Genomic DNA, 25,938 nt, shown 5'->3' with positions numbered 1-25,938 from the left:
AGAGGCCCCCTCCGGTAGTAAACTGACTTGTTTGACAGCTTATGAGAAGTAAAAATGGAATCAGCACTGCCAAATGTAAAATATATGGTAAATTGTTTATTAACAATGTTACACAATGTTCATCCACAGCAGCAGTGGTTCTGCTGAGAGCACATTTGCTAGGATATTACAGAAAAAAAAAATCAAATATACAAACAGACAACAACTCCATCAAGGACTTAAAAAATTAATTTAGTAAAACATTTATGTATAGGTTCATATATATATAAAAACAGATGTACAGTAAAAATCCCATACAGATTGAAACATCTATATGAAAATGTGAAAAAACAGTGTTTTAGTGCAAAAACATTTTACAATATAAAAATACTGTGTTGTAATCTTTTTCTGAGGAATGGAGGACTTGGGACCTGTGTGAGGTGAACAGGTTAGAGGTGTGTGTCAGCGATGGGGATTCTTCTCAGCTCAACTATTTGGGAGTTGGTTATGCTCCCTCCGTCGTGGCTTCCAGGGATGGACTCGTTATCGCTCACATTAAGGCCGGTCCCTAAAACAGACAGAAAAAGTCACATCGCACTTCAAACAGGTGATTTTTTTCTGTGTAGTTATTTTTCATGAGCAAAAATTGCGGCAGTACATGTTATTGATTATTTGTCACATTTCTCATGTGCTATGTGTCATAGTCTCTGTGTTATCAAACAGCATACTATATGGTATCAGTCATGGTTACTCCACCAAGAAGGTTACAGCATGTTTGCAGTGCTGTTTGTTTGTTTGTTTGAAGGATTTCTTGAGAACTTCCAGAGTTCAATATATTTAGGTGAAAAATTTGGCAACATGCCAAACAAGAAACAAGAGACACGTTTGTTTGAGGATCCAATAACTGTTGAACATATTCACTTTTTTTTGCATGAGCCACAGCACTCAATTTAATGACAATAAGTCCCTGACACAATCACAACATTTTATATTATTAGATAACATACTTAAGACAATTTTGCAGCCTTTGTGTGATTTCTTTCTCAGGTATCTACAGTACTTTTCTCGTCCTTAAAAAATGTATTGATAGTTTGTTCACATGATTAACTTTTTTTGTGTTAACATTTCGATTTGTACGTGCTCTCAGCTTCCTCGTACTTGGTTGAATGCTCACTTACAGAACAAGATGACGTAGGACTCCTATGACATAACCAGAGTGGTCATCCAGACCTATGCTGCTTCGTGCAGTCACAGCTCCTTCTTACACTGAGTGATAAGAAAAAGCTGTCCTTTCACTGTAAAACCAACATGTTAATGATCAGCTCTCAGTCGTACTAAATAGAGTACATGTGCTGAAGTAGAAGTGTGCTGCTGTGTGTGTGTTAATGGTTCACTACCAAATGAAGTGTAAAGACCCTCATTACAGCCCTACTTACTGACCCCTGTCAGATGATTCCCAGTTATATAATTCTGGTTAGAGAATTATCTTTACTGCTGACTGACTGGTTGAGATTAAACCAGGCTATAACCTCAGTGAGGTCAGAGGTCACCAGGGAAAGTGGGACATGGAAGAATGTCCTTGTGACTGGTGGAACAACAAGTTGAAAAATTACATTTTAACTGCAAAATACAGAATATTATATCTCAAAATTATCAGAAGATTGTTTTGAGTTCACATTCTATATTCCATACAGAAGCGATCATATATTTTTTTAAGGCCAGTCCAGAGATCTGCAAGGAGCCATCTGATTTCACTTAATGCAATCTTGCAAACTTGCCTCTTTGCTGCACTGAATAATATTAACAATAACTTCATACTACTGATTTTGCTGACGAGGGGACCAATAAATTCCCCGGCTTGTTTGCTGCAGCCCTGAGGCTATTTAAGGTTGAATACCACACCAGCTTTAGGACGGCGGGGAGAAGTCGGTAGAGGAGCAGATCAGAGACAAATGTCTTGCTGCGACAACTGTCAGTTTACTTGATGGGGAACAACACGCACACACCGACACACTGACACACCCACACCGACACACACACACACACACACACACACACACACACACACACACACACACACACACACACACACACACACACACACACACACACACACACACACACACACACGGACAAACACACACCTCTGGGTCCGATTCAGGCTGTCACCACATTAAAATAAGAGGGTGAGAGGTTAGCTTTTTCACTAAGTGTAACTCTATTCTCTCAGCCTAATCCACATTCATTAACACCCTAAGTCTCTAGAACTCACACCTGCTCGGACCGACTTTAAATTTGGATATCTCCATGGCTACAAGTTCTGTTTTTCTGGGATGCATGCTAGCAGGTATCAAGTGCTGCTGCATAAAGGCCTACGCCGCACGGAGGTATCTGAGCAGACTCTGTGAGGCTCCAGCAAAATAAAGTTTGATGTGGGTTTTGAGATTTACAGCCTGCTGTGTCACTAATAGGTCAAACATCTTTGCAAAGTCAAACCAAACATCAGGACTTTAGCTTTAATGGACCCAAAGCCATCAGAAGCCTGGCATTGCTCAATAATGTTAATGATGAATGATTTATCTTTTCTCGTCATTTTTAAAGTAACTTCTCTTCTCCAGAATCCCAAGAGATTACTCAGACATTGAATATGACCTGACTCAGTACCATTAACTTTATGGACTTTTCAGGTTGTTCTGTCTATAATCACTACATATCTATTATCTCTACGGGAGCGACCGACGTATGGAGGACTCTCTTTTCCATGACGTGAGAGTTAAGCTGACTGGGATATGCCTAAAGCTGAGCTCACAGACTCTTAAATGGGCAGCTGTCCATCATCAGGAGCACTCACTAGATGTGGGGAGTAACAGGGACTGACAATGATATGTAAGACAATAAATAGCATTCAAATACAGGGATGAGCACCACAATTTCCATTATTTGAATGTTATGTTTTTTACAGTGTACAGCTTTTAATCTATCCTGCAAACGCTAGCTACCTAAAACATCAAGTAAAATATGCCTTGTAGCTAAAGTTTGATGTTTTCAAATGATCATACATAGCTTCTTTAATTGTCTTGTGTTGTATTTAATTCAGTTTGGTAAAGCCAGACAACATTCTTGATATTGTCACTTTTTAGATCAGACAATTTCAAGATTTCAGATTCAAGAATTTTTTTTTTATCAAACGATTGCATGCCTCAAATGGTTCACAGTTTCTTCATTTTGCAACGTGAAACTAAAACCGATTTCATGTCAGCAAATTACATATTCACCAGCATCACAGTCAAAAAATATCAAAAAGGTTATACTTTTTAACTGTTAAATGCATTATATTACATAACATGTTGGCAAATAAGTCTCTCACTTTGAGATGCATGGACTATTGTTGGGACAGTGCCAAATAGCTGAATAAATAAGACGTATATTCTAAATTTGAGGCCACAGCAGAGTCTCGAATTACAGTCACGTAAGCGTCACTGCATCACATCTTCTTTGCACTCATTTTAAAGTGGTTATTTTTCAGGTGTGGAGTCTGTCTCATTCTGGTAATGTCTCCCATTAACAGCAGAAGAGTGTCCCAGTGGACTGAGGCTGTTACTGGCTGTTGTCCAGCTGATCCTGAATCTCATTCAGACACTGTGAAGCAATTACTGGGGAGAGGACGGTTTGAGTGTGTCTGTTGGTGATATATATCAGAGAGCAGTTTGGGCCCTCAGCTCATTAAACATTGATGGCAACTGAGGAAGAATAGTTTCCATGGCAGCAGAGAGATTTAGGGTAAGCAGAGGAATGACTAAGTAGGGCTGAATGTATGCACGCTATGGAATAATATAATACCCTGACACACAAAATGGCATTGAACCACCAAAGGCAAAAGTTTCATCATTTCTCTCTGTGTTATTATTCAGTCTAACTTTAATAAACTTATAACATCTCTTTTTGTTTGCCTAAAGCCACATGCCTGATTAAAAAGGTTTTTATTTTGGGAGGATGTTTTGTTTTTACTTTTATGGTATTGTGGATTGTGGTGACCATTTTGCACAGTAAACAGTGCCTTTATTTTTATATTTCATGGACAAGTACTGGACAGAAGTGTTCATAGGATGTTTTTATGCATTTAGTCAGAGTTTAACTAAAGCAACATTGATTGACTCATTACGTAATAAACTCATCTTGGTAAATAGTCTTATATAAAAAAAAAACATAGAGAGAGAAGTTGTTAGGAAAGTGAACAATATGAACTAGGAACCTGTAAACTCTTTAACAATTTTGTGATAGCACTATTGATACCAAAGAGGAAATTCAATATTATATTGAGTGCCTGCCATGTGTTTTAACTGCTGTGTAATCTGCTGGAAAGATCTTTGTTTGTGCTGCTGCCTATCTTGGCCAGTCCCCCAATAAACCAAAGTAGGCAAAACTAATAAATTAAGTAAAACCAATGTGCAATATAAATGAGATACAATATCAGAGTTTGTATGCATCTCAGCGATTTTTAGGACAACTAATAGCTGGATTTCAATTCAAGTGTTGAAAGATGCTGAACAAATAGTTAACAAGAAAGTGAAGTTGAGTTTTGAGGCTGTTTGAGGAAGAATTACGATACTTTTTTGAGCTCATTTGTCAAACATTTGTGTTTTGGGGTCCTCACCAGTTTTTAAGGCAAATATAAGATCGTCAAACTCCTGCGACTCCTCATCTGTGCTGATTAAATTGCTGTTGATGAAGCCTCCCTCGGTGGTGTATGTCCCCATCACAGGACTGGGTTTAAACACACTGCTGGGCTGAATGCCAGGCTGCAGCGATGTTCGTTCCCAGTCTGCTGACACCTGAAACATACAGATACACATAAACATCCGTTATGAGCACATGCACAATGTGCATGTCTTATTGTTATCGAGAGCTTTGCCTTGCGGCTCAGCTCTCTTTTCGTTACAACGGTGCGGTAAAGCGAACGCAATACCGCCCCCGCTGCTCCGATTCTCCGGCCAATCTCACGCTCCATAGTACCCTCACTCGCGAACTGAACTCCTTCACTCCTGTTACTGTTGGCCAAAACTTAATTTACTTTTGATTTTTATGTTTTTATGTTTAATCACATGCTGTGCATTGTTTGACATAATTCATTCTTTTAAACCCTATTTAATAAAACTTGAAAAAACATGATTGTAAAAGAAAAGAAAGTTCCTGACATTTGATTTAAACTTTTTATGAGATGTGATAATTTCCGTTGACAGCAGCAAAGTAATACGAAAGGTAAATCAATTAATTAAATCAATTTATGTAGCGCCTTTCAAAAATAATGTGATTTGCAACCAGGTAATTAAACATTTCATATAGAGTGAATTTAAGTTCTTCATTGCACACAATGCTGTCTTCATGTGTTGTTGACAAAGATAAGTTCAACGCCCCAAAACATTAACTTCACACGAGCGCAGGGCAAAATCAGGTCGACCATTCTCATCATCAATACACACACACATACACACACTTAATTCAGAGAATGGCTGCGTCTGTCAGCCGTGTAATCATGTCTGTGATGAGCTAGGGTCAAGCAGAGTGCATGTTTCCCCAGCACCACGAAGGGTTAAGGCCAACGCACAGGGTCACAGTGGGTTCATGGGGTTAGAGCACGGTCATTGGGTTTAGGGTTTCATACTGAATCAGCCTAATGTGAAGTAAATTATGCTGCCAGCACATTTAGACAGATGAAAGCATTTTATTTAAAGTCCAAACGTAGTGTTTTTTGGGGGGATACAAACTAGCAAAAGTCTGCCTTCACAAAAGATGGAAATGATGAGAAAAAAAAACCGATAGCAGAGAGAAATAAAAAGAGGAAACTGACAATAGGGATTTTTCTCACAATAAAAGAATATCACATTATGTGTTCATTTCTCTCTTTCCCAAAACAACCAGATAATCCATCATATTTTCCACTCTGTTTATTTATTATGAATTGCCTCATCTCCCAGTGAACATGGATTAGTGTGTGTGTTGTACAAGCTTCTGAAACCTGCTGGGCTGTAACCGGTACACAGCGTCCCAGTGTGGTGAATTAAGCGCCACCAGGTACCTCAGATCTGTCTTATCCACTTTAAATGGACGCAGTGAACGGATGACTCAAACCTTTCAATAAGCTATTCAACCCTCGAATCAAATGCTCCTATCCCTGTTCTTATCTCCTTTCAATTTCCTTTCAACCAATCCACTCAACAAATCGTCACTCATCGAACACTCACACTGCGGTCTCTATCTGCGGCCTTATTTTCTCACTGGGCTGCAGCCAAATCTCAGAGAGGCACGAGTGTGCTCTCATGAATAAAACAAGATTACTGGATTCCTATGTGTGAAGAGGGATAGAGACAGAGAGAGCGAAGGAGGAGTTCCCAGGAGTAATGAAGGTAAACCTGCCCCCTTTCTTCTCCTTCTTTCTCTCCCTCTTACCAGCTCAGTCCTTATAGGGTATTCTCCAGGGACAAAGTTGCTTAGGACACAGACTCACTACTAAAGCACTGCACGTATGTTTACAATATTTGTTTTGTGTGTTTGCATGCAATGTGCAGACCTGACAGAAAGATTGCAAGAGGAGTTGATTGCATTATAAAGGTTGACCATTTACACACACATAATGTGAATCAGTCTGAAGCAGACAGGCCAAGCGAGTGACTGAGTGACTGAGTACGAATGTTCTCTGTGGGGTCACGCTCAGCTGATGTGAGAAATGTGTGAAGGAGGACCAGGAATGGGCAAACAGAGCCATGGGAATGAGGGCATGGGAAAAAGAGGGGAGAGAGGAAACCTGACAGGTGTAACACAGTGAGGGAAGGTAAAGACGTATTTTTCCAAAAGAGGACACATATATTTTTTATGACCTGGGCCTAAATTCCATAGTTTTTCTATCATTCCTATTAAATATGATATTTTTAAATCAATAATGCAGCACCATTTCGTCATTGGGACCATAAACATTGAGTGCACAGATGAACATACTCTCAGTTTAGCCAGATTCTCTAAATGGTTGCAGGTTAATTGAAATGATATAGAGGTGAACTCAAAGTGAGTCCACCCAAAACACAAGTTTGATTCCCTCGTTGCATAGAAAAGCAGCATGTGCTCACAACTGGGGTAGGTATGGTAGTTTAAAGTTGAACCAGGAAGTGTATTTTGGAATAGTTGCTGAATACCAGACGATTGTAGTAAAAATGTTTACATAACCAGTGGAAATTATGGGCCAATCAACAAGCAGAAGGGCATAAAAACACAACTTTCCATATCTAGAATAGAGTTAAGAGCGGAAAATTAAGCGTAATGTAATTAAACCAAAACTGCTAAGCATCAGAGTAAGGAACATAGTGTTGAGAAATGCTGTAAATCCATATAATCTAAAGTGTCAAGTGTGTGTTTATCTCTGATGGCCTATTAAGATCTGTGTGTGTGTGTTTATACCTCCTCCATGGCGCTGATGAGATTCTGAGTTGATTTGCTGATGTCGCCCCCACAGTGGTCGGTCCCCCTCCCTGGTAGGTAGAGTCAGGACCGTCATGGCCGCTCATCTCGACTGTGTAACTGGCTTTAGTCGGCCAACACAGCTGGTTGTGCATGACGAAGTACACGGCAAACACATACAAGCCCTGTAGAAAAAAGAGCAAAAGAATCAGCATTAGGAACATTCTCCACGCCTCTGCTCCTCTGTCAGAGCTCCTCAGTATAATATAAGATCAATCTAAAGCCTGTTTCAGACAAGAAATCTGTTACATTGTTGGATTCAATTCCTTGTTAGGACAAAGTCTATGATGCTGGCAGATTTCATGGTTGTTTGTAATCTCAGGGATCCAAGAACTAAATGTTTCAATATGAATGCACATATGTTAATATTTAAAAACCTAAAAATAAAAAGTGTTATGTCAAGTCATACTTCATCAGGATTCAATACTACTAAGCAATCATTACTAGCAGCCTCTCCTCCAGAACGATTAATGGGGAATTTCTCCATCATGGACCATGACATCATTGGCACCCTGGTATGTCTGCTTCCTCCATTTCCCCGTCATTACCGAATACTTTTGGTCAACAGCACTGGGCTGTGAATTACCCTAAAACACCAGAGTGTCAAATACCACAGGGCCCTCCCGTATTTCACAACACCCATCACTGGAGGATGAACGCAGACAGAGATGGAATGAACCAAAGAGCAGGGCACAAGCGTGTGAATGTGTGAGCATACAGGTGCACACAAACACACAACCCAGCATCACATACAGACTTTAAGACATATGAAAATATGGTTGATTTAAAGTGACAGAAATTGGTATTAAGTACATTTCTGGACACCCTGAGAGACACTAAAACCATAACATGGTTTGGAGAGCAATTGACGTCATAGGAGGCATGAGAAACAACGACATAAAACTGCATATTTCCAAAACACATGCACCTGTTTTATGTCTAACAGAGTACAAGAAACAGCCAATTAACAAAAGGACGGTAAACTTTGTAAAGTGACCATGATTATGCATGTAACCGAGGGATATATTGACAAAGAAAAGGGAATACAAACAGGGCTGATGGTTACAATAAACATTACGAGGGAAGACAACAGGAACCGTGACTGGAAACTGTGTGTTTATGGGTGCACTGTAAAACAGGAACATCCATCTTGTAACATGGAAGAAAAGGGCTGGAAATAAATAAAACACAAAGAAACACATCAGAGATCTTTAGCTGTGCATTTGCCAGGTGTTTCTTAAAGAGTCAGTTAACTTTCTGAGTCATAAACTGTCTGTGAGTGTCATAAATCCATAAAAAAGTATATGTGTCCGTTATTAATGTACCTTTGAGGACAAGTGTGAATGAGCTTCAAAATGAGAAATGTATGTCTGTTAAGATATGGGACATTTCAGGGTTAAGAGCTGGGTTTAGTGTTGTGCAGAGTCTGTGTACAAAGTTTAAGAAATAAATGAACCTTCCTTTTGTGATAACATGAAACAGTGAACGAAAGCAGCCAGGTGTGTTTTCATGTACGGGTGTGTATGTTGCAGCGGGTTGGGTGATTAGCAAAGGTCATTAGTAGGCTGTTCAGCCTGAGGAACAGGCTTTACTGCCAAAGGCCTGTTATGTAAGTGTTCTGTGATCACTGGAGAGGCCACCTCTTTAGAGATGGAAAGCATAGAACATAAGGAGAGCAGGAAGGACAGGGAAGGTGGGAAGGTGGGAAGGGGGACATAAATGAGCATAAACATTTGGGGGCAAGAATGAGAATAAAGTTGGATGAAGTGTATATTCATAGCAGGGAAATAGGGAAAGAACACAAAGCGGTAGTTGCCCTTAGAAAAAGTAATTCAAGGGTAATTCAAGGGAAATAAAAACCAAATAAATCCTCTGATCTGACTCATATGAGAGTGATGATTTTGTTTTTTTGGAAACAATGGACCTTCTTCTTGTAAACTGCATAATTGATGCAATATTCCCTGAAGTGTACTCATAGAAGCAACAGGTCTGTTTCCCCTACATCCTAATTCTCTCCAGGCTTCACGTGTTTGGACAAGAATTGGACTGTGTCTTCTTCTCCATAATGACATAAATATCCTGTGTCCTATTTATAGGCGAGTACAAAGGTTGCATGAGTAAGCATGGGTGGAATTGAATCTTAATGGAGCATGGTGCTGCTTCATTGTTGTGGATGTCTTTGTGACTGTGACGACTCATCGAGGTAAGGTTTACCAGACGAGGAGCTGCCACAGGAGGAGATAATGAGGGGTGGCGCTGCGGTGATTCGATTATTGTCATCTAATTCAGCCTGATGTGGCAGAGATGTGGTCCAGAGAAACAGCGTGGCATAATGGAAAACGAGGAATGGAAGGAATAAGTAAACGAAGAAAAAAACCTCTGGTCGATGGTTTGAAAAGTCTAATGATCCTCGTTATCACTAACCGTTTCACAGATCGGTTCAAACGAGAACCCTGCTCCAGACTAAAGGTTGCTTTCTACGAACACAGTGCTCAATAAGCAGAACCTAATCTGTACTCTGCATCACAAACACAGTTGTGCACAGCTGTCTAATCAGCAGCTGTTTAATGGTGTTAAGTAATCAGCTGTTGGGAACTGTGCCACATCAATAACAACAACAAGGTAAACACGGAAAATTCTCCTCATGGAAAATTCACGGCATGAAGGAAACAACAACAGCTGCTCCACTTTACTTTGCAGCAGAGACCAACAGTGTTACGACTTCCGACCACAAGACAAATTGTCTGCCCTCTTGTTGCAACTCTTTCCCCCTTCATAGGTAAATAAATAAAGCTTTATACATAAAATGTGCACACACACACAAATCTAATTGCAACCATGCTTGGTTCATGGAAACAGCATCTCCATCTAGACAGAGTATCTTGGCAAGGCAGAGTTTTGTGAAAACTGGGGCAGACAAGTTTGTTTACTGCTAATCAATGTCCTTGGACACACTTTGGCTTTGGGGCTCTTCACCTGTCTGTTCCACTCTGATGAATCCATCCTTATTCCTATTCCAGACCCAGACCAAATCCCAGAGGCTCCTGTTTTGGACTTAGCTTTGAGGTTGCGATGTAAGAGCTAGGATTGAAAATCAATTGCCATAGTTATTTTTCTAAAGGGCTTTTTCTTTTCTTTTAGTGGACGCTGAGTTTGGAAAGTTTGCTACGAGGGTCAGCTTGTCCCCAGAATTCGTCTTGCATGAAACCAAGTTCAAACTGGGTGTAATAGGAGGAAATCTATTAGGCTGGCATTTAGTCCTTTTTGTTGTATTTCTCCTCTCTCTGTAGAAATGTAGCTGATTGCCATAGAGGCAGCAGGAGGGGACGGGTGTTATATAAGTGGTAACGTGTAAGTGTGCATGCCTGTATGTTATTTGGGTGAAGGCAGACATCCGAGGATTGGACGCAGAATACTGTGAGGCCTCTGAGGCCTAAATCAAAACAAGAACACATTAAAGTCACTACAATGGAAAAGTCGAAAGACAAATAAAGCTTGGGTCTAGAAAAAACAGACATCGATCTGTGTCACAGAGTGTGTCACAGAACTCACAAACTTGGTCAAATAACCGATGACCACTGACTTTAAACAGCACCAGCAGACTATTGGTCAGTGGAAGAAACTGACCACATGATGTCACAGAGTGAGGCCAACTCTATTGAAGCTCATAAACAAGTGTTAAGTGCGACATCGACTGTTGGCATTGACATCACTTCTCTTCATTAGTCACTTTACCATCAGGAGAAGTTTACTTTGGTACAACACTGTTGTCTTTGGCATGTGGATGCCACATATCACCACCGGTTACCACAGACCTGTTATGGCACACTTTACAAGCAGATGGTGTCTTTCAGAGGATGACAGAGGATGACAGAAGATACCACAACATTTACAGACTAGACATGAAAGAAAAGAGCCTATTGTACCAAAGAGAGTGGGGTCGGAAGAGCTTCCTGGATATCTTTGCAAAGAAGACATTTTTTTAAAGATGTAAGACATTTCCACATAACTACATTCCTGTAACGCTGTTAACACTGACACTACATTGGATTTACACCAATGATGGTGGTTTCCTAAAGCTTTAAAACCAGCAATAAACCATCTAATGACACTGTATGACTATAAAAGTGTTCAGATGGTTTGTCAGCTCTTTTAGGCTTTTTTCAGTAAAAAAAAAAATTCTCACTCAACACCAGATCAGCCATGTGCAACACGAATAGTAAAAAAACTAACAATATGTCATACTGATGATTATTGATGACATAAACAAAATGTAACTAATACTTTCGAGATTATAAAGAAAAACTAAAAATAATCCTGATAGTCATTATGATGCACACTGTCATCAAAACAGTGAGTCTTCTATAAATTGTATTTCAGATTGGGCCATGGATAAATCTAGTATTTAATAGAGATTGCTATCAAATGCTGCAACCAGAGGAATAAGCTGAGTTAAACCTATAATTATTGATAATTGTCTGTTATAAAACTGTTTGAAGTTATAGTAGAAAGCAGTATAAAGGTCTGGGAATTTGCATCTGTGAAGAGATATTTGGTGATAGAGTTTTCTTGTGCTTTCTTTATCTTCTCTGATAGACAAAGCACAAAGTTGGAATAAAGACAGGGAGCAGCATATTAAGAGAGACAACAAAAAGATAAAAAGCACAAATGGAAAGTGGAGACAGTGAGAGAAGGCAACGAGAGGCTTCAGAGAGATGTGACACAGTGATAACCCGGCCTCTCTCTCCACTCCTGAGGCTCTTCTCGCTCTGCCTCGGCCAACACATCAAAGTAGGGCTTCAAAGTGGGATGAAGTAGCCTTCATCACTCGCTCTTTAAGTCAACAATCCAAGCGCATGCACGCACACAACCACAAACACACACACACGTACCAGCCTAAATCATCAATACTTTATGTGTGCTATCTTCCAGGAAGCACTCTGATATTACAATCCATGAAATGCAAACAGATGGACAAACTACTACACAGAAGAAAAAACCTATTAATCAAAAATAACACATTCTGATATTATTATTGCGCTGCGGTACACCCTAAAATCCCTGCGTTTTATCCTTGCTCAGTTTGCATTGTTATAAAACAGCAACATTTTCTCAGATGTAATAGGGAGAGTGTCAGGGCTAACCCGCTAAAATTGCTAACTCAAAATCCAACACACTTCAAGCTTGAGGATGCATATCAAAAGATTTCTTTATATTAGTTATATTTCATAACTCAGCACTTAGTACATTAACAGAGATGACAACTTAGATTTATGCTGATGGCAGCGGTGAAATTAATGACAACACTAATGAGAAGGATGGAAATTAACTTTGAATCAGTAAATTCATCTTTTTGGTACACTGAGAGGAAAAGAAAAGCAATACCAGTGGGGTGATACTGCTGTTGACTGAGTGTGCAATAAAATAACTTTATCAATGAACAAATAAATAAGCACAGGTTAGACAGGTAAAAAAGCACGTAAACAAACAAAGATAAACAAGTCAATAAGCTCACCAGCAAGCAGTTAAAGATGACGTATAGGATGAGCATCCACAGGTACCTGTAGCTCATATGGAGTCCTGCCCACAACCAGACCAGGGAGATGAGCAGGAACAGGTAGAGGACCAGCGGCACCTCTGGAGCAAAAGATAACAACATCGAAGGTTAAAAAAAATACATAACTGAATGTAATCCATTTTATACAAGATTTTATCATATTTATAGTACTCTACTCCAATTCCGCTCCAAAGCTAACAATAGAAACAATATTCTCTGTATGATTGTGCACACACACACACACACACACACACACACACACACACACACACACACACACACACACACACACACACACACACACACACACACACACACACACACACACACACACATGCATTTACTATTTTATACATTTTAAAGGTTAAGCTGATATAAATGATTCACACTTCATGTTTGAATCCAGATGTCGATGCATGATCTAGTTTCTGGGTGATATACAGTACAGAGAGATCCTCATTTGTTGCAGTTTTTCCAAAGTGCGGCAGTAAAAAGATAGGATTGGTGTGTTAGAGCCTCAGGAGCTGGTTTAATGAACCACTCCTCACTGCCCCAATTCAGCATTGGTGAATATAGCCTTTTCTCCTCCAGAAGTCTTAATGAGCACACGTAGTCCTAATGTAGAGTCATGTGGACGCTGATTAAAGCCCAAACTAGTGCTTGCTGTACATTGCAGGAGAGCAAAAAACTTATGTATGCCAACAAGCAAGCACTCAGGGTCGCACTCTTTTTACCCACTTCATCTTCTGAGCATTTGCCAATAATGCTGTTTATGATCTAAGAGCCAGACAAATGGCACACATAGCATGTAAAGCCACATTTATATACACTGTATATCTTAAGATAAACATGGACATAGAAATAAGAAAAGAGAAATAGAAATAACTCTCATCAATCCACTAAAATAAAAAGTATGTATATGTGGCTGCTATTCATAGTCTAGAGGTGAAAGAAGTTCTCACGTTAGGAACCACATGGCTGCAGTGTTATTTAGTCAAAGCCACAACAGGCTTCGAAACAAACAGCTGGCAAATTATGTTTTATATTCATTTCAATAATTAGCTATTAAATGTTTAAGAATGACATTAAAATTAATAAAAGTAGCACAATAATATTCTTAATAATAATAGTAATAATAACAATATTGATACCACAAACCTTGTGGCTAGACTGAAAAAGTGACAAAATTTGAATAGGTGATTTTAATTAATCAACCACTATTCTGGAGAAAGCTGTGCTCCTCTCCATATTTTGAGAGTCTGAGTTTGCACTCACTTTAGTAAATACAGCCCTAAACAACTCTCACACACACTTGCCACAAAAGCCTCCAAACAGTTGACCTCATGCAAAAATGCTCACTCTTTCTCATGCATGTTGTTTACAGTGAACACTCACCAATCTGCACACGGCACGCAGAAAAACGCTGAATCACATTTTCTGTATTTGCACTGCGTCAAGTGTTTCTAAGATAAGAGGAGACCAGCGAGAGGTCTTTCTGCACGTGGCTCTAAACTGAGCTCTTCTCTAGCAACTGGTAACCCACTTTCCGTCCGCCCATATAGCGCTGTGAGGCATACAGTACAGTACATCACGCTACACACATAGAGGTGTGTACTGCACCTCAAATTTCATCTATTTAGGTAAGGATAGATACATTTATATTCCGTTTAACCATTGTACTATTCATGATTCATAGTGTGATAGTTCAAGCGAACACCCTCAGTCTCATACTGAGGTGGAGCCTGAACAATGGCCACTTATGTATTCTTGCACCTCCTCTATATCAGGTCATCGTGTACCTCTCAGCTTGAAAAATCATTCCCTCACCTATTATTGGAATGGCTAATTAGAGGACAAACAAAATGATTACTGCCGTTCAGGAAGAGACTGAGTCACTTGTCAAGAGTGCATCATCACAACAGAGAGAGGCCTGGTGAATAATAGAGCTTGTTAATATCCATCTTGTTTCATTCAGGAGAAAATATTAAATAAGAACATGACTACAAATCTAAAAACTGTATCTTTTAAATGAAGGTGGTCCTCATAAAGTGGAGCGTTTTACATACAATTAGAAAAGAAGCTCAACTTGATGAATTAACTATATAGTCTGCTTGTTCAGGTTTTGTGTTAGTCGCTTTACAAATTAGGGGAAGAGATTTGTTTGCCAGATGAATGTTACAGATGTAATCATAGACTGTAAAAGAAGTGGACATGATGTCGTGACCTCACCGCTTGGTTTGTGGTCTATTGCTTGTAACAACGATTTTGTCATCTTGGCTGCTTGTTTTTTGCAACCACAAGTGACTTGATAGGGTGGAGCTAAATACAACCAAACGCTGAGAAAGCCATTTCTAGACAACCAAAATGTTACAAATACCTTTCTTGAAAGGGTTAAATTTCTAAGACGAAAACACGGACAACACACAGACCTGACAAAGCCATGTAAGCTGTCAATCAGAAGGTAGCTACGCACACTCTAAAGAATACTCTGCCTAGTCTATTTTACTCTAAATGGGACCTACATTTACAAATTGTCATCACACATGTTTACAATGTTTACTGAGGTAATACATCAAATCAGAAGTAGGGTCATTTTCTCATAGATGATGGTTGCTGCTTGGGTGTAAAACAATAGTTTTACACAGTCAAAAGAATATTCAAAACACACCCACAGCATAAACACCACACCCAACATGGCTGTAATGTGTGGTGCAAATGAGGGGTTTCCCAAGTAAAAATACTGCTGACCTGGCTCTGATACATAATTAACAGATGGAATTAAGCCTTAAATGGCAGAATATTGGAAGTAATAGGACCAAACTGAAGAGTAAAGAAAGAAGAGGGATTGGAAACAGGGCCAAGGCATCATCTTCAAAATCATCTGTACCACAGACACACATCAATGCTTCAATTCCAAAGGAAAAATGTACCACTTCAAAATTACACTGCTGAACCACTCTGTAGTCTGCTGGTTAGTGTTATGTAGGGCAGACTGTTCAGTTCAGTTCACAAGTAGGATGGAAACACAGAGCACTGGCCCCAACTTTGCTCAAAAAGCCCTCACTGAGGTGCCACTTCCACCACTCAGTCAGCTCCACTGCTCCAAGTTCTGCTCCTCATCTCACTGCAGCTTTCCTTTGGCTGAACTCTCTTGTACTTTCTGGGCCATGTTTTTTTCTCTTCATATTCTTCCTTCTCATTCTTCTCTCTTTCCCCTTGAGATGTATTTCCTGTAAGTCTTTATTCATTCTGCCAATACTCTGGTCTTGGTTTCCGCTGCTTCAGTTTTATTATTTAACACCTAGTCTCTTTGTGATTCACACTCACTCTGTACATTCAGTGTTATTTTGGTATATGTTTGTTCAGAGTTGATTAATCTGCTTCATAAGCTTGTTCATCCTTTTTCTGCCTTTATCTTAGTTTCTTTTTCCTCAGTCTTCTTAAACTTTCTTCTGTTTTCAAGTTGGAGCAACATACACTTTTCTGTGCAAATCACTCTTTCTTCTGTTTTGCACATCTGTCTATCTGCACCCTCCTTGGTTTGAGTTTTCCAACCATGTAAGCACATTTCAGTCTGTGGACAGGGCAGAGCTCCCACAGTAAGAACAGGTTCCCAGAGCCAAATGCTGACTGTCTGCGTGTCTTGATACCACTAAGAAGAAGCAGAAAGAAGCAGAGCAGGCACAGATTTTCTACATACATACAAGTGTATGTGTGCATATACTTTTATGTGTGTGAACATGCATGAATGCATATGTAAGACTTTGCATAAACACATGAGAGAGTCTTATCTCTCTGCAAGGGTGATGCTAAATGATGTGATGGGCATCTTTCTGCCTGGTTGAGCTAAGAAAGTAAAGAGTTTAACCTCCAATAGTGCAATTTCTGCTACAAAACCATTAGTAGAAATGTATCTGGACATTAAAGAGCTACTTTACAGGCCCCAGTTTACATTTGAACTGAGCTGGTTCCTGGTGTGAGAAGACAAACTGAGAGGAGAACTTGGGTTCAACAAAAACAGCCGGGGTAGAAACTTGAGACAGTGCTGACATCACTGTAACAGAGAGGTCAGCAGCTGTAATAACAACAAGCTGTAAGAAGTGTGTGTTGAGCACGCACAAACAACCCACACACAAGAAATATTAAACTAAGTGTGAACATTTAGGCACAGTTAAAGCTGTGTTTTTATGTTGCTTCATTTCGGAGAATATTCTGGTAAGAGTTATGATAATACTAGTACTAAGGTTGGAAAGATATGTATTTTTTGTGTGCTTTCATAATAGGAAAACAAGCAAACAAGGAATTCTAAGTAAATTCAGCAATTTACAAAGGAAAATAAGTCCAACATTGGTGGAAGAAGTGCTCAGATCCTTTACTTAAGTAACGATACAACAAATTAAGAATACTCTTATACAAGTAAAAGCCTTGCTTTCTAAATTTTAATTAAATAAAAGAGGCATTAGCAACAAAATGTCTTTAAAGTATCACACATTTTGCACTAAATATGCAGCATTATATATTACATAATTAGATTATTAATACTGATGCATGAATGTATATACAGCGGTGCATTTTAACTACAGTTTGGTCATGAAAATAGAACAATAATAGTTATTCACTCAACTATGGTCTGTTGAAAATAAAAAGTCTGCTCACTTCTGTATGAAAAGAACATCATGTCTTCCACACACACCTTATGGGTTCAATGAGGACTTTGATAAGGGCTTACTGATGTGGTTTGAATAATACTTTTGTAAGTTCAGATTAGTTTGTTTATGTTCTTTTTTTGCTGGCAAGCCTTACAGTGGGCACAATGGAGTTTCAGACACTGGCACGCTTGCTTGATTTTGTTGAGGTCAGAAGTTCTGTTATATCTTGCCCTGTGAGTTTTTACATCCGGGCTTCTCACAAGAATTCACGCACACACTCACACATACACACAGAGAAGCCCTCAGCTTATCTCATCAGTTGTCAAAATGTTGTTGACATAAATATTCATTGTCCAAATGACATCAGCTATCCCTCAGGTTCTGCCAGAATCTCAGCTGGATGGGAACGTCAAGATGAACCAAACACATCTGAATAACGTTTTTTTTTTGTGATTTGTCTATTATCTGACTACCACACATTGCTGGACTGAAACTGATCCGGGCTGTTGTAACAGTAACTGTGGCTTTTAAACCTGTGGAACCTTTTAAATTGTAGAGAACAGATTTGTTTTATTCTGCTTTGGACTCTATACTGATACAGTATACTGCAAAGAGCACTACGACAACAACAACAAAAGAAAACAGTGTTTAAATGCAGTGCACACTGTTTATGTTGTTGCATGCTCATACACATGTATGTGCATGTTTTTGTTTTGGTGGTACTGTGTCATTGTGCTTGCAGATAAAACTAAAGGTGTGACCTGCCCTGAACCATGCATGGAAGAATGTTGCTGTCCAATATTGCAGCTGTTCCACACAAAATGAACACACATCTTCACACCTCAAGGGTTGTTCTGTCCTCTCTGCTTGTGCCACACACACTCAGGCGGGACTTTAGACTGCTGCTTTGAATAGAATTTGCTGTGCTACCTTTTCTGGCATTAGCTCTCTCGTTCTCTCTCAGTGTAAATGAGGACTTTTAGAAGCTGCCTTGTTTGCTACATTGACTGCTTCCTCTGTGTTTATCACTCAGTACAGTACCATATTCCAAGTCTCCCTATACTTCAGCTCACTCCAAACATATCTTGTCTACTTTTGATCTCTGTTGTCTGCACTGTCCCTCACAGTAAAATGCTCCGGTAATGCAAAAATTCTACAGGCTGACCTTTTGCCTCAGTCTGGGTTGTGGATGAGAAAGTTTGGCTTTCATTAATAATGCATACCTACCTGCAGCTCAGCAAAGCACTGTTTTAGTTTCCCACACTTCTTCAGAGGCCACACACAGTGTTTAGGGCAAACCGCTTGCCAGCCAAAGAACTGGCACTAATTCAGGCTTTGCTTTGTCATTGGAGGGCCTTGACTGAGCAAAACAAGCTAAAGCCTCCTGAATCTCGTCAATGGCCACTGATTAGAGCCATGACACTAAGGCACTAAAGTGGTTTGGTTAAGATCTTCATGTGTGCAAAGTGACCGACTGCACTAAAAATACTACTGATACATACAGACAATATTTCTATGACGGGTATTCTAAAGCTAACAAGAATCTTACATAAAGTACATAAATACATGTCCATTTAAGAGCAATGGCCGAACAAAAGTGCGACTGTCATCATTATTTCATTCAGGGAATCAGGTATTGTTTTGTTCCTGTATCATTAATACCTTGGGTACAAAGACAGCAGACAAAAACAGAGCCTGTAAGGTGAGGAACATAGGGGCTGGAAGTTTTAGCCAAAAATAGGGGTGGATGCAGTCTAGTTCCGGAGGGGATCCTGGCAGCAAGTTACTTGTTTTTGTGGTGCAGATTGAGAGATTGTGTGACTGAACACTTAAGCAATTTTATCTTGAGTTCTTGTGTTTTTATGTCCATAGATATTTTTTAAATCATATCTATTCTTATGCATAACTGGGTTCATTTATCATGTTTGCTAACACACATGCTTTATTCGGTACCTGTGCTGTTGGTTCGTCCTCTGTAAATGTCGTCGTAGGCCTTCCACTGCTGAGTGGCCTGGTAGGCGTGGATGAACACCACCATGACTGCAACCAGACAGATGAGAGGCACCAGCACCGCTGTACACAGAGCTGCATAGATGTTTGGGATGAAGCACCTAGAGAGGCGACGGACAAAAAAATGTTAGTGATTGTATTTTTTTTCCATTGTATGTAGAAATAAGTATAATGTATGTAAAAATTGAAAGAGAAAAAGGGGTGGGGATTAAAGAGGGCATTCAATACAAAAGTAAGCTCTAAAATACAGAAAAATATCACATGTCGACATTGCTCTATATTTACTCAAGTTAAGACTGTGTTTCTTCAAGTTTCACAAACAGGATCTGGCCTCTGATCCGGCCTAAGACTCATAGCATTCTTGCTCAACAGCGGCTTTTGCCTTCAACAGCAAAATACGTATGTTCTAAAATCTTCTGAGCAACCAGGTCACTCTGCAGCTACAGTGGGATAATATCTAAGGCCAAAAACCCTTGCAAGTGTTTTTCTATTTAAAGACTGTAAGAACAGTTAAAAAAACAAACAACACGATACACGTGTCTCCTGCTTAATAAGAGAGAAGATTATGGAGTGGTTATGTGAGTTCATATGCTGATCCTGCCTTACAGAGGCAAGGTTTTTCATTTTTATTTTCTTACATTCAAGTTATCTTTCAATTTCTACAATTTCTCTATTGGTGCGAGCCAGCGTCATTTTTTTCTCAGGAGCCTTTCCCAGCTTCTGTCCAATCAGACATGTTTTTCTTTATTAAAAACACTTAACTGAATATTTTTTCTCTGGGAAAATCAACATCCTCATATAAACTGTTAACTGCCTAACAACTATCAAAAACACTCATGTGACTTTGTCCTTTTCACAAAACAAGCTCAGCCCCTGGTTTGGTGGGAGCGTCAAATACAGATAGGACTTCACGGCAGGCCAGAGTATTCGCAGAAAAATAATTTGAGCTATGCTAGTCATAACATAACATGAGGTATGCCAGATAAAGCATTGCATAACCATGTACCGGCAAGACAGCCAGACTATGAGAATTTAAACACACTGGAATATGGATATTTGTACGGCTGTGGCCTTGTGAGAGGATAAGATTTTACTGTACTGAAAGTCTCACAAGAAAGTGAAATCCCAGGGATTCCCGTAGTGAATGAAGAAAACCTCACTCAAGGGCCCATTTCATTAACTTTATAGTTTTGGAGACAAGAAATAAAGTGAGTAAAGCCTTTTATGGGGCCTTTTGTTGAAATACTGCTGGGATTTTCTTTTCGATACATATAGAAGTGTGGAGTGTAATGGGTCACTTAAGCACAGGGTTTAAGGAACACCTAATATAAAGATAAAAGTATAAATCAAGTGCCATGGAAGCCTTGACTCACATGATATGATCGCAAGACATTTAAGTTGTAAATCTAAATTCCCACAGGTAAGACTATAAAACAGCCTGCATGAAATAGATAGATGTCAGGTTTAAATTTCCACCTGGATAGGAAATTACTTGAGCAACTTTATAACCTGGCCTTAAAGTAGTCAAACTCACCATGAATCAGTCTATCCAGGTAACATTGTTTGTCATGTAAGGCTAAAATAAGAACTAGTAAGATAAAACTGTATATACATTGTTTTGTCAACTCCAAATTCAACTTATGTTTGACGTAAGTGAAATAGGACTACATACTTTAAGTAAGTATCATGAAAATCAATAAATTCAAAGTAGAAGTGTTGCATCAGAATAATAATATGGCTTTGGAATAGATAATCATTATGAAATTATTTTGAATCTGTATCATACAATTACAAACATGTAGGAAGTAAAAAAAAGTACCAATAAATGTATCAAATAATAAATATATGAATATATAACAAATCATTATCTACTTTTTGTTGCTTCAATTATCATTGTATTTTACTCTCATCTCACAGTTAAATAGTGTCCTACTTTTATGTTCTAAATTTCAGTTTGATCCACACTTTTTATTTAAAGACATGTTTGTATCTATTTCAAAGCGGTACAATCGATGTGCCACAGTAAAAGCGAAATGAGGTCCAACCCACACAATGTGAGACCCAGCTCAATAGAAAAAAACCTTGAGGTAGCCTTTGTAAGTCCTAACTATATGGAAGACATGGTTGTAGCACTGCAGTTGTGAAGGGGTGACAACACAGATATAAAATCTTGACAAAAAAAAGGGTTCTGTTGACACAAATACTTACAAATACGATATGTATGGCACAAAAGTGCTTACTGACGCAAAGTCTGAGGTTGACACCTGTTTGTACACAGGCAGGGTGAAACTGAGGCAACTTGAGTTGTGAGAAAACAAGACCTGTTTACACACATGAGGAGAGAGAGGGAGGGAGGGAATTCAAAGGCGGCCTCATTCCCTGTAAGAGGAAGGTACGCTTCCTGGGTAACTGAATACTCCTCTGTATCCTTGAATCTCTCATGTATACACTCACTGTCTCGCACACACCCCCTCTTAGGAACCACACATACAGTACACACTCTGTCCCAAGGATAACAGCCACGCCTAAGACCTCTGGCTAACTTTAGATGTGATTTAAGGGTTCAATCTCCATCAGTATTTGACTTTGCCTGTCACGCACGCTTGATCAAACACATAAGACGGCCCGTAAAGCACATATTCAATGTAAAAAGTTTACTTTGGCAATTACTACACACACGCACGCACGCAGACACACACACACTCTTAATGCACAGACACAGCTGATTAGGAACCATGAGCAGTTGTTTTTTTTTTACAAAGTGACCTCATCTGTTGTGTTCTAGGATTCAGGGTTTCTATACATAGATGGCAACCAGTTATTTTTAGCTTAAGCACACAGACATACAGACACACACACACACACACAAAACCAAACAGTAAAAGGGTTATTTAAGGTTCCTCCCTTCCACCGTTCCACCCTGCAGTTTAAAAGCCTCCACCTCTAAGCTGAAGAATCAAGTTTCTATGTGGGGAGACACATTCATTCATTCATTTGATTGGGCGAGCTACCTCCTCACATGATGTCACTGGCTCAGGTGTTTTCTGTTTGTTCTACTCTAGCCCGAAGTTGAACTTACCTCAGCCTAAAAAAGAAAGTGAAGTCACTGCAACTGACTCAGACCGGTTTATAAAACACACTGATGAGTCCTCTCATGAAAACAGATCACGTCAGCGTTGGGTCAATTCCGACCCCCTTCCAGCAGTTCTAAAGACCATTTGTGGGTTTATTTGTGGTACGCAAGTGTTTTGCAATGTCCACTCACACATCTCCTTGAACCAGCCCGTATACAGTGTGTATAGTCCATCCAAAGCCGCCGAGCAAGACGATGACCAGGACAATGATGACCAGAGCAGGAAGTCCCCAGCCCAACAGGAAGAAGGGCAGGTATCGACGCTCTGTGTGCTCGTCATTCATCACGAGCACTTGCCAGAAGTTCACCGCCTGTGTACAGAGACAGAGAAACATCTAGTGTACAGGACTGTGAACACAAAAGCAGAAACATGCAACAGAAGAAGCACCTTCATGAACTATAATAAAAATAAAAACAAAAACTAAAATTAAAATTAAAATTAAAATTAAAATAAAAATAAAAATAAAAATAAAAATAAAAATAAAAATAAAAATAAAATAAAATAATCAATATTGTTGTGAGGAAAGAAAAAGTGTTTGGAGTTTGGAAGATTTTTTTCTTCTTTCTTTGAGAACATTTTGTCTTCATAGCGAGTGAAACACACATATAACCACACTTGTATCACACCCATAATATCTGTGTTTGCTTTGTTATCTAGCAGGCTTTGATAGTCTCATCCATCTGATACACTGAGCCCCAGCACTGTTACATAAGCAGCTTTTCTGAACACCTGTTGGTTGCAACACAATGTCTTATCCCTTTGTGAAGACCTCGGCTGGCAGTAACATTTTAAATTGCAATTTTAAACTGCTGCACTGGTGAAGAGCAAAGGGCAAAGGTTAAAAACGAAGTAGCTCTCCATTTTCCAGTCTATCTTGTGGGCTTGGGTTACAAATCGAGGACCTTTACTCTATTTAGCCTCATTAAGACCAAACTTTTTACAGCCTATAAGGATTTAACTTAAATTGAAACAGGGAAAAATGTCGGCATTGTCAAGAACGCAATTCCTTCTTTTGTTCAGAGCAATACATATTCATACAACAGCTATAATGAATAACAGCTGATGATGTTTTTGTCCAGCTGTCTGCGAACACTTAAACAGAACATTTGCACAGCGGGCACTGTGATGCAACTAATGAAAAGAGGTTAAGGGACACTGACCTCTCCCTCAGATAACCTCTTTCTCCCCATGACCATAACCATTTTGTATAACCCCTGACACAACAAACATGGCTGCACATACACACAACACAAGCATGAACACACTCACACACAGACACACATGAGCGGCACACAGAACAACACACAAGTTGTATAACAGCTTGACTGCTCTGCACTGAGAGCTGTAGTGTGATGTCAGTCTGATTCAATAACTGCATTTCCTTGGCTGTGAGCAGACTGGAGCCGTTGAGGTTCAGTAATGGATAATGTGTAACTTTCAGCTGAGCTGTTGCCTCTGCAGCGGCTGCATCTTTCACTGACTGTTGATACAGCTGCAAAAGAATAAAGCAATGTGTGGCCAGTCTAAACGACTTTGGATGGATATGAAGCAGATATCAATTTGCTTGCTGACTAGGTGTCATGATGATTGGATCCTTTTATCCAGTGGTAACAAGCCATGCAAATTTGCTTTTGGTTTTAACAGAAATGTGTCTTTTCAAAGACAATGTCCTGGTTAGTCAGAGTAATATACTGATTTAGTAGTGAATAGTTTATACTGGAACTAGTTCCTATGAAAGAAATTCTCTGTGAAAACAGTTGACAGCGTGTTCTGTGGATTTATTAGATTGCATTAGAGACTTTGCATTCGACAAAAGCTTGACAAATACATTTGGATCTATCTGCATTGCTGGATACCCCTGAAGGTAATTGATTATTATGTAATTTTGGGGTTAACTGATCCTTTAAGTCTGATTGAAGCAGTCTGACCACAAGGCTGGTTGACTGACTGGCCAGCCTGATTGCCTTTAGAGGCCACTTATCCATCCATTATCACAATCAAATACATTTGTCTACAACACTTGCAGGTATCGTCTGACTACAAATCAGTTAAAGTGGCACCCTGTCTGGCTAAATAGTACAATAAAACAGGGTAGAAATACGCTTTAGGCCAGCACTAATGCTTTAGCAGGTATTTCCTGGCAGAAGGAGCTGTAAAGTATTGTTATGTAATATCATGCAGATTCACAGAAAGCTGAGGTTGCCTCTGCAGTCGTGAAAAATCTGGTCTGGATAGTGATCCAGTTATCGGCTGTTTTCTGGCATTATGCCAAAGCTTATCCCTCTGACCAACTATTGGGCCTGCACGTCCTCACATACACACACACTGCAGTTATTGATTTGAAGTCTTCTTCATGGTCTGAGATAGGTTGCTGGCATCCATTCATATCAGCTACTTTGCTGAAAGCATCTCCCTCATAGGAGTGAAAGTTGAGCTGTGAGACATCAGTGGGGTCGATACTGATATGTTGGTGAGGACCGAAAGGTTTTAAAGTTACACATCAATCAGAGTGGCAGCAATATTTTCATTGTCAGCTGCTATAGTTGCTGACAATAAAGAAATGGCAAGGGTTGTTTTAGGTAGGGATGGCGAAGAACAAGGGCAATTTAAGAAAAAGATTAGAGAGAGAGTGTTTGAATAAGAAACTGAAGATCCTCAGTGAATTTTTCACTCCTTCTGGGCTGAATCATACTTTATGAATTCTCAGCTAGATCATATCAACTCTACCCCCACACTAACGACTACCATGTGTGTCCAAACCCGTTTTATTTTACGTCAAAACACATTTTGTCTCACTGCCAATTCTTGATATCCAAATTCTAACACTACTTAAGCCACATGAAAGCCTTTGGTCTGAGCCAACATCCCTTAAGATATCTCACAGGTCATCTGGTAAACATTCTGTTGTGAATGAGGGCTAATCTTATAAAAGTCACAAACGATAACGTATTTGCCAGGAGGGATTATATCCACTACATAAACAATGATTATGTTCACTCACAGTACTAACGTCACACGTAAGAGTGGAATGTGAAGAAAGGGGGTTATTTTAATAAAGTCAATGATTTTGTTAGAAAGGGAGTATCAGTTGAGGTAAAGG

General features: G+C 39.4%; 1 protein-coding gene across 1 annotated transcript in view; it reads right to left on the bottom strand.

Moving 5' to 3' along the window:
• Positions 1–230: 230 nt before the first annotated feature.
• adgrv1 (adhesion G protein-coupled receptor V1) overlaps positions 231–25,938 on the bottom strand; it is a 93,864-nt gene continuing 68,156 nt past the window's right edge. The window contains 7 exon segments of the mRNA XM_054610816.1: positions 231–547; positions 4,634–4,811; positions 7,429–7,481; positions 7,484–7,613; positions 13,004–13,125; positions 19,648–19,805; positions 22,970–23,148. Of these exon segments, the coding sequence (XP_054466791.1) occupies positions 429–547; positions 4,634–4,811; positions 7,429–7,481; positions 7,484–7,613; positions 13,004–13,125; positions 19,648–19,805; positions 22,970–23,148 (939 nt within the window). The 3' untranslated portion in view covers positions 231–428.

The sequence above is a fragment of the Anoplopoma fimbria genome, chromosome 13 (assembly GCF_027596085.1).
Source record: "Anoplopoma fimbria isolate UVic2021 breed Golden Eagle Sablefish chromosome 13, Afim_UVic_2022, whole genome shotgun sequence".
NCBI classification, from domain to species: Eukaryota; Metazoa; Chordata; class Actinopteri; order Perciformes; family Anoplopomatidae; genus Anoplopoma; species Anoplopoma fimbria.
Note: the sequence above shows the minus strand (reverse complement) of the source record. Positions and strands in the feature narration are given on the sequence as shown.